Source organism: Galeopterus variegatus, unplaced genomic scaffold (genome assembly GCF_000696425.1).
Source record: "Galeopterus variegatus unplaced genomic scaffold, G_variegatus-3.0.2 Scaffold12383, whole genome shotgun sequence".
Lineage (NCBI taxonomy): Eukaryota > Metazoa > Chordata > Mammalia > Dermoptera > Cynocephalidae > Galeopterus > Galeopterus variegatus.
In genome coordinates this window covers 15,084-24,422 of record NW_007738494.1, presented here as the reverse complement: position 1 = coordinate 24,422, position 9,339 = coordinate 15,084, and the positions used below count along the sequence as shown (strand labels likewise).

Sequence of the window (9,339 nt, the reverse complement as noted above, 5' to 3'; positions counted from 1 at the left end):
ATTCATTCATTCTAACGTGTTTTTCATTACTTTCAGCAATTAATCACAACAAAAAGTGTAATAAAATAAATAGCACACACATTAGACAAGAAGTGGTAAAACATTTCTAGGTCTGTGTTCTATACCCAGTGAAACCAAACATAGGTATTAGTACCTATGAGAAATGGTACAAAACACAGTCTTTGACCACAAAGTACTCACAATGCCACTGTAATTAAATTATTACAACATGCATTCTCAATGTGGCAGTGAAAATCGTTTCCTGTGGGGGGGGATATTGAAAAAAATCTCTTTTTACGTATAAAGCAAAAATTCACAAACATATCTGTTTATACACATAAACGGATATCCAGTATATGTGTGGTAGTAAAATTTCTTGGGCAGGGGGTTGGGGGGGAGGTGGCTATTAGAAAGAAAATGTCTAAAAAGGCTCCTTAGGGGACAAAAATAGGTTGAGAAACACTGCCCTATGGCACTCAACCATAGTATCCCTCTTTTGAGGCCTGTTAAAGTGAGCTGGCATTTCAAGATAACAGGTGTCTGGTTTATTATTCCTAGCCTGGCCAACCATAAATTTAACTGCCTACCAGATATCATTACTTGAAGCTCCAATTGGCAACTCAAACTAACAATGTCCAAGAACTAAACTCACCACCTTTCCCCCATAAACCTGCCTGTCCTTGTGTTTCCTATTTCAGCTCATGAAACCACAATGTACTTAATTTCTTAACTCAGAAACTCAGGAGTCATCCTAGCCTCGTCCTTTTATTTCACATCCCAGATCTAACCTCCTGCCAAATCCTATGTATTGTATCTTCTTCTTGAATTCATCCACTTCTCCCCATCCTCACTGCCACTTAAATGAAAAACATAAAAAACACAAACTCCTATCAAAAACCTTTTTTGTGTGTTCTCAGAACACTTCATGTATCTGAAAGAGCTGAAGTTAGCCTCGTACCTCCAGGCCGGAGGGCACGTTTCTACATTCACAGAGACAATTACTCTCACATTCACCGGCAGTGGGTCTATCAGCCACTTCATGTGTTTTTCAACTTGCTTAAAAATATAAAAACAAAATTTAATTCATTAAAATATTTCAAAATTAACAGCTCCCCAAATAAAATAAAGTAGCTCCCCAAATAAAATAAAATTCTTGTTAAGTTTCCCTTATTATTGATAAAAACCTTATTTTTGGACAATTTATTGTAGAATTTTAAAAGAACAAGTCACAAAACACTATTATTACCAATTTGAACTCTGGACACTTAAGAAAATGTTAAGGGCCTAAAAACATGTCAAAATGAATAGTCTTTGCTAATTGTGTAAATTCAGTTGGTCTTTCCTAATAAGATTCTAGCATCTACTGGCACAGAGGACATCTTTTTTCATGCACGTGCTTCCTCCCTAGAAATTAAAATAACATAAACAGGGCCGAGCCCGTGGCACACTTGAGAGAGTGCGGCGCTGGGAGCGCAGCGACGCTCCCGCCGCAGGTTCGGATCCTATATAGGAATGGCCAGTGCGCTCACTGGCTGAGCGGGGTGTGGGCGACACCACACCAAGGGTTGCGATCCCCTTACCGGTCATGAAAAAGACAAAAAAACCCCCCCAAAAAAACATAAACAAAAGAAACAACATCAATATTTTCTTCTCACAAGCATATAATTTACATAAATGCCTGCTATGGCCATTACTGATATATTGTCTATTTCTGTGTGTATAAATGGCTTACAAAATGAAAACAGTACCTGCACTTGATCTATAGAATCAATGATGATGATGATACTGCCTTGATGACGAGCAGAGAGTTTTTCTAGCCAACGTGGAAATTCTTCCAGAAGCTTAGCAGGATCTAATATCAGAGCAGATACTGACCAAGAGTGCTGCATCAACTACAAGAGGAGAACACATTAAGTACTTATACTCTATCCCTATTTTTTCAACCAAAATTGAGTGACCAAGAGGACCTGATTGTACCCAATATTATTTTTAACCTTACACAAAACCAAAATAAGTGAATAATACTGAAAATTGGTTTATCATTAGGTACCTATTAGTCCCAACAACTTCTGAATCTAAATAAAATTCTGACAATTCCAAAGGATGGCATACTATACCTTTAGAGTTAGTCGTTTAATAATCAAAGAAGACTCTGAGCTGGTTGACATGGGCCTCCCCACAAAATGAGAAAGAATCAGCGTGTTAGGTGAATTCTTCTGTTGTAATTGAATCCTGAAAGAAAGACAGGACTTTTACAAGACTGATGAAGCTCCTTTAATGTCAGCAAAAAAGAACTCACAGTGCAATAAACATCAAATGCTGCCCAGCTGTCAGCGATGACATGGTCAGTCACTTTTGAATAAATATGTAGACTTCTGTTTTTACTCTATTTTTTGATCCTTTTAAATACATTTAAAAAAAATTATAGATTCATTTTAATTACATATTGATGTCAACTAACATAAACCAAAATAATTTACATTGGAGGTTAAGGTATTAGTAAACTAAGCATTAACTTTCAACTGATACAAAAATGTTAGCTTCCAAATATAACTTTAAATAAAAGGGTAATTAAAAGGAAACGATATATGCAAAACCTTCAATGTAAATAATAAATGTGAGTAAAAAAAATGCCTTCCTTATTTTAAAATAATATAATGAAATTAAAAATTTATAAGGAAATTTATTAGCTTATATGAACCTTAGTCCTTAATTTGTAGGACTAGATTGCATTCATAGCAAAAGTTATTTTAAATTTTGATGTTCTTTAGGATTTATTTTACCCTAAATAGTCTGTCTTTGTCTTGTTCCAGATATTTAAAATCCCAATGAAACTTTTAAGATGAAGCTAATAATTGAAAATAAAGGCACATCCCTCTATAATCCACCTACCTCCATAACACACTGCTACTCCCTTACATAGCACTGCTGTAGCTCTTACCTACATAATTTATGTTCATAATCATGAATGCTTACACTTCCTTTCTCATTCTGTGTCTTCTCTGTGACATCCAAATTCCTTCAGGGCATGAACCTATTATTTTACTCCTTTATGCTTTTTAAAATTTTTAGTACAGGCCATTCAGAAAGGCAGACATGCAATATATCTTGTTGAATGAATCCGGTAATTCAAACGATGACAACGATAAGAATAATTTAACTACACTGCATCATACCACTTTGATAAAAGAAGGGACTTTCCGGAACCTGGCCCTCCAGACACCAGAAGGGGTGGAATCGGGGCTGGTGCTGCCACAAGATCATTAAGGCGTTGATAATACTAGAAACAAAAACAAATTAAATTGTGAGAAAGCACATGTATCTGAGAATACTAAAAACAGTCAACTTCTGATTATCCTCTGAAAACATTGGAGAAAAGCTGTATGAGAAAATGAAATCTCCATTTGGTTGACAGCACCCTCATAATTGCTTATTTTTATGGTTTGTGAAATATGCCTAAAGTAATAAACTAAGAATGCGCCCCAATTTCTTCTACATACAGCATTGCTGTAAATGGGTAGAGACAACACTTCAGATCCCTGTGGGGGTTTTGCAACATTCAGATGTTTTGCGAATGCTGCAGGGAGTCCACTGTATCACACTGTAGCCCCTAAACCACAGAAAGTACCACAGGAGGCCTTGAGGATTCCCACAGGCATCCTAGATCTCCTGGTCAGAAGAACAAACACCTGTCCTAGAGACCATCTCAGTTTCCAGGAATTTCTTGCCGAGATCAGGTCCAAACAAGAGCAGGGTTCCTCTGGGGCCTTGGAGTGTCCCAACCTGTCCCAGAGAATCAGATTAGAATAGGCTGCCAGGGAGCTTTCTGAGCTTAAGTGAGTTCTATGCAAAGTCCAAGAACCCATATTTCCCAGGCTTTCCCCAGACACTCAAAATTCATTCAGAGCTGAAAAGGACACACTCAGAAAACCAAAATATCTTAGTACTTATTAAGAAGTTTCCGGGCCGAGCCCGTGGTGCACTCGGAGTGCAGCGACACTGCAGCTGCAGGTTCGGATCCTATATAGGAATGGCCAGTGCGCTCACTGGCTGAGTGCGGTGTGGGTGACACCACACCAAGGGTTGCGATCCCCTTACCAGTCACGAAAAAAAAGACAAAAAAAAAAAGAATTTTCCAAAGCTGTCTTGAGGGTTGAGAAGTTTATTAAGTGTACCAATGGCCTAAATGATAACTGATGAGGAATTTTAAATATTTGAAATATGTAGGTTGTGCTAGCTTTAGGGTAGCAAAATTCTCCAGGAACTACAATAAATGATTACTTGGCATGTATTTTTTATTTTTCTGCTTGTTATATCTAAGTACAGAATATATTCTCCAGGAATTCAAATCATCCTGATAGCAACAATGTTTCTGAGGGAGAAAAGGAAGAGATTTACTGATTAATTACCTCATAAGTCCTAACAATTTAGTTCATGGGCCCACATAAAGCCCATTTATGGATCCATGGCTCCCAAGTTAAGGCCCCCTGCTACAGAACAAAAAGCAAAGACCTAGGGTCAAATTCCACATCTGCAGTCTACTCTCTGTGTGCTCTCAGGAGACCATAATCTAAACCTCAGTCTTCATTTATAAAATAACAATAGCAACACACCTTTCATAAAATAATGACTAATTTAACATTTATCATGTGTCAGGTACTGTGCTCAGGGCTTAACAATCCTATGAGGTGGGTACTATTAGTTATTCTCATTTTATAGACAAGAAAGTCAAAGTTTAGAATGGCCAAGTAACTTGATCAAAATCCAATTAGGAAATGATGGAACTGGGACATAAACACAATCTAAATTATAAAAGTTCAATAATAATACAACTGTTAATGTTAGCTACTATACTATTCTTTAAAATATTATTTCTTACATAAATTTTTTAACATTATTTTTTGAATGTGGACATAGATTTCTTTGTACACTTCAAATTCTATTAATTTGTTTAGATATTTAAGAATGCTGATTAGATCAATAAAGACAGACTGATCTGCTATTGCATGAACTACTGTACCTTGTTTTCTGAATGTTTGATATTTTGATTCCTTTAAGAACTAGAAGAACAGAAAGCCTACTATTCTTATGATGTTTCCTAGTTATCCTAAACCTGGTCTGGATGAGATGCAGATGGTGGCATAATGAACATGTAGTTGACAAATCCTAATCTGTAACTAAAAATGGCTGGTGTTCATAAGTATATTTGAATCTCACATATCTTTCATAAGATACAAACCTAAGCATGTCTCAACATGGATAATCAAGCCATGAGAGCAGACAACTAACACAATCACAAACCTTGACTATATTTAGCTGAAAACACAATCATAACACAGCCTCGAAATGGTGACTGATCTTTATTGCAGCAATACTCCAAAAGCTTACTTTCTCAAATCCCAACTCATGGGCTGAATTAGAAGCCTGCTGAAAAGCTTCCATTTGCTCTTGTTCATCATGGATGTCCCACAGAACATCACCAAAATCATCTTCTTCTGGGATGGAATCTTCACTGCCCAAATCCTTAGTCTCCAGGTCTGTGTTCTCAAAGCCCAATATGTCCTGAACACAAAGAAAAAGCACACAAAATGAAGATCATAAAGACCTGGTAGCAGGAGTTAGCACACAGGGTTAGCATGAAGTGGGCTTCACCTACTGAGTAGGGCATGTCCAAACCCTTGGCCTTTGTATAATGCCTACAAGAATAAATTTACAACTACAAAAATAAACACTAATTTAAAAATAAAGAAATAAAAATATTAAGATAAAAAAACCAAAGACTTCTGTTTATTAAAAATAAAGTTAGAAGGATATTTGACTCCCATGGGATTTGTTTTCTGAAAAATGTACACAATATCTTTGGTTATATCTGGCTGGTGAATAATTATAAAGGTTGTGGTAATGCCTAAGAAATATACTATAAGAATTTAATTATATGATGGGATTTCTTGATATCAAATATCTCTGCTGTCATATCTAGTCTTTAATATTAGATCACTAAAAATATGTTGTCCTTCAAGCATTAAAGATGGTAAATATGTTGTTTCACTTTCTGCCATTTGTTCTGCTCAATTAATTTTATTTATCTTGGTCCTAAAATTCACAAGGTTATTGAGAAGATCAAAATTGACAATGATAATCTTTATACTAGAGAGTACTAAACAAAATGTGTTGAAGATGTCATATCATTATGTTTTGGGGATCACTCTTCTTCTCTAATAACAAATCATCATACCTATAATACAACTTAATTAGAAAAGGTAATCTAATCCCTTACTTCTCAAATAGGACTTCTGGTTCCCTGGGGAAGGTGTCAGGAGTACAGGTACCCACAGGCTACATATGGTACAGCTTCCTACTGTGCCCATTTTACTTGAAGATGGGGGCGGGCAGGTGTTTTTCTTTTTTTATTATAATTATGGGTATTTTTACTGATACATAATTTAAAATAATTTTTTATATTAAACATAAACAGGCATAATATCAAGCAGAATACATAATTCACATAAATTTTCAAGATAATACATAATACTTCATAGAAACTTTCAGCTCAAGACCCCTCTACGGTCCTTGTTCTTATCCCCATAGAGGCATGCTTTCATTCTTCTCTGCTGTTAGGGACAATGTGCTGGGAAAACTTAAGGTCATTTCTAATATATAAAAATTCAAAGTGCACACAGACTATGAGGATCCTCTCTGTTGAATAAAATGAATATTTTCTCTCAAATACTTTTTAGCTAGGACTTCTGTAACACCTTTACACTTCACAGGTGCTGAAGCATCAAACAGCTCTGTGAGATATATGAGAGATGAAACATGGCCCTAGTAATACCACGATCACGCAGATAGAAACAAGGGCACTTCCCTAGATATTGTTTTCCAAAACACAAACAAGTGGTTTTCTCTGGAAGACTCAATTTTGTAGAAAATATTCTTAAAATGATTTAAGTGACATCTTACAAGGAATGTATATTTACCTGTTTAATAATCTTTTCTACACAAGTATAAATTTTATATACCCCTTCTGCAGGATCTCCTGAGTGATCAATGATCTGGAAAAAAAAAAAGATGTTTAACAATAACAAGAAAAAACAATAATAGCAGGAGGTGGTGATAAACACTTATAGTGCTTATGTGTCAGGAACTATTCGAAGTACGTTACATATATTAGTTCATTTATCCTCACAACAACCTTATGAGGGAGATACTATTATTACCCCCATTTTTCAGAAGAGGAAACTGAGGCAAGTTAAGTAACTTGTCCAACGTCACACAAGGAATTTAATGTGAACAATGGTGCAAATAAAACAAAAAGTATACATTTTTTTGCCCTAGTGTCCAAATTTTGCCTTATGAATTTCCAATATACATTTCCTTCAAAATGCATCAAAATCAATTTTTATGCCTGTAAAGCTGTAATTTTACAAAACAAAAGAGCAAAATAATATTTTGCTATGTAAAACAGTAATGGAGTTTGCTGAAAGAAGAAAGACCCACTTGTAAAAAACATTTGTATTACTAATAAATGATTAATATTTGATAAAATTAGAATAAGGCAATGATTTTACAAAGCATATCAAGTGAACCAGCATGGGAATTTATCCTACATTTATATTTATAATCATGGTAGAGAGATCTTATTTTACTCCTATTTTAATAAAATAAATTCATCCTTCCAGTGTGCTAATTTCTAAAAAGTAATATTGATAAATAGAATAAAGATACAAAAGATGAAGTAATATATATTTTTTGTGGGACTTGGGGGCCCAGCTGATGCTAAAATAATTGAAACAAAGAATAAAATGGCTCTGTAGATTATAATAAAAATACATTTCTTTTTTGTCTCAGGCTCTTCGGTTTAATATGTCATGCTGGTCTTAAACTATCTTTTCAATACTAAATGATGTTAAAAAAAAAATGCTTGTATTCTCATTTGATCTTTTCTGGTTGGGCACAGAGTAATAAAAACGTTGTCCAGCTCCTAGAGTTGTTTTCAATTGTATTCTTCCCATTAACTATAAACATCTACCAAGTTATTTCAATGTGCAGTAATGAAAAGCCTGTCATTTCTATTCTAAAAATTATCCTACCATGCATGTAGGGATGATCAAATTTCTCTCACACCATCATCAGCTTTTTGCTTTTCCCAATGCTCTTAGGAAAGGTCACTATAAAAAGTCTCCTCCTTATACTAATCTTTGGTCAGTACGTAGAAGGACTCTGGTCTTGGGAGAAAAGCACAGAAAACAATATGATTTGTCCACTTACAGATCATACTCTTTCTGGCCACATATTGCTACTTATTCTTCTCTTTTTATCACAGTTCACAATCAGTCTGTTCTACTGTCAAAATTTATCTGGAATCCTACCATTTCTCATCATCTGCTCTACTACCACCTTGGTCCGAGCTACCAGTAATCTCTCCCCTGCACAACCACAACAGCTCTCAGCCTCGGCACACTACCCTCCAAACTAGTGTCTATTCTCAACACAGCAGCCAAAGAGATCATTGTCAGATGATCATGTCAGGTCCTGTCATTCCTCTTAAAGTCCTCCGATGGCTCCCCATCTCACTTCAAGTGAAAAAAAACAAGGTCCTTAAAATGGTCTCCACGGTTCTTCTCAATTAATCAGGGGCCACCTCTCCTACAACTTCCCCCCTCACTCACTCTGCTCCAGCCACACTGGCTCCCTTCCCACCCCAAATGCGCCAAGCTCATGCCCACCTCATGAACTGCGCTAGCTCTTCCCTCTGCCAAGCATGTTCTGTGAAAAACTCTGTGAATGTTACCTTGGCTTTATTGGTCTTGTTTAGGTTGGAAACTTGATCAATAAATTGCTGGACAGAGTCGGAACTGATTTTCCCATCCTCCAAACGATGATAAATTAATCTTGGTTTTCCTTCAGGGTTTTTCAGAAAAGCTTCTTCACAGTCTTCCAATAAAAAGCTAGAATGGAAATCAGCATTTCTTGTGCTACACTGCACTGTGGCAGCAAACAGTTAGTTGGTCAGCATAAACGCCAATATTGGGGTTTTACTACAATGACAAGTGGCCAGAAAAGGCCCAGCTGCAGAACAAGTGAAGCTTTCCAAAAATAGGTATTTTCACAGCTCTGTTCCAGGTTAGTCTTAAAATACAGTATGTTCATTAACCAGCAATGAGAGTAAGCATAATAAATTAAATTGTAAAGAATATATAACTTACTTTTATATTTTAAACCTAAAAAAATCTCTAAAATATTATTAAACATGGCTCAAAATAATGAACCAGACTCATAAATAAATGGAAAACAAAATTCTATTTATAAATATATAATTTCCAAGTTAACACACAAGTA

The 9,339-nt window shown here is 35.6% G+C and overlaps 1 protein-coding gene across 2 annotated transcripts in view; it reads right to left on the bottom strand.

Moving 5' to 3' along the window:
- Positions 1 to 9,339, bottom strand: part of LOC103581109 (nephrocystin-3) — a 36,409-nt gene that overhangs the window by 15,970 nt on the left and 11,100 nt on the right. For both annotated transcript variants that reach the window (XM_008563018.1, XM_008563019.1), the window contains exons 7-13: positions 8,792 to 8,948; positions 6,978 to 7,052; positions 5,389 to 5,562; positions 3,177 to 3,280; positions 2,118 to 2,232; positions 1,749 to 1,892; positions 959 to 1,056 (exon numbers count right to left, since the gene is read on the bottom strand). In XM_008563018.1, coding sequence (XP_008561240.1) covers positions 959 to 1,056; positions 1,749 to 1,892; positions 2,118 to 2,232; positions 3,177 to 3,280; positions 5,389 to 5,562; positions 6,978 to 7,052; positions 8,792 to 8,948 — 867 coding nt within the window. The remainder of the gene's footprint in view (positions 1 to 958; positions 1,057 to 1,748; positions 1,893 to 2,117; positions 2,233 to 3,176; positions 3,281 to 5,388; positions 5,563 to 6,977; positions 7,053 to 8,791; positions 8,949 to 9,339) is intronic.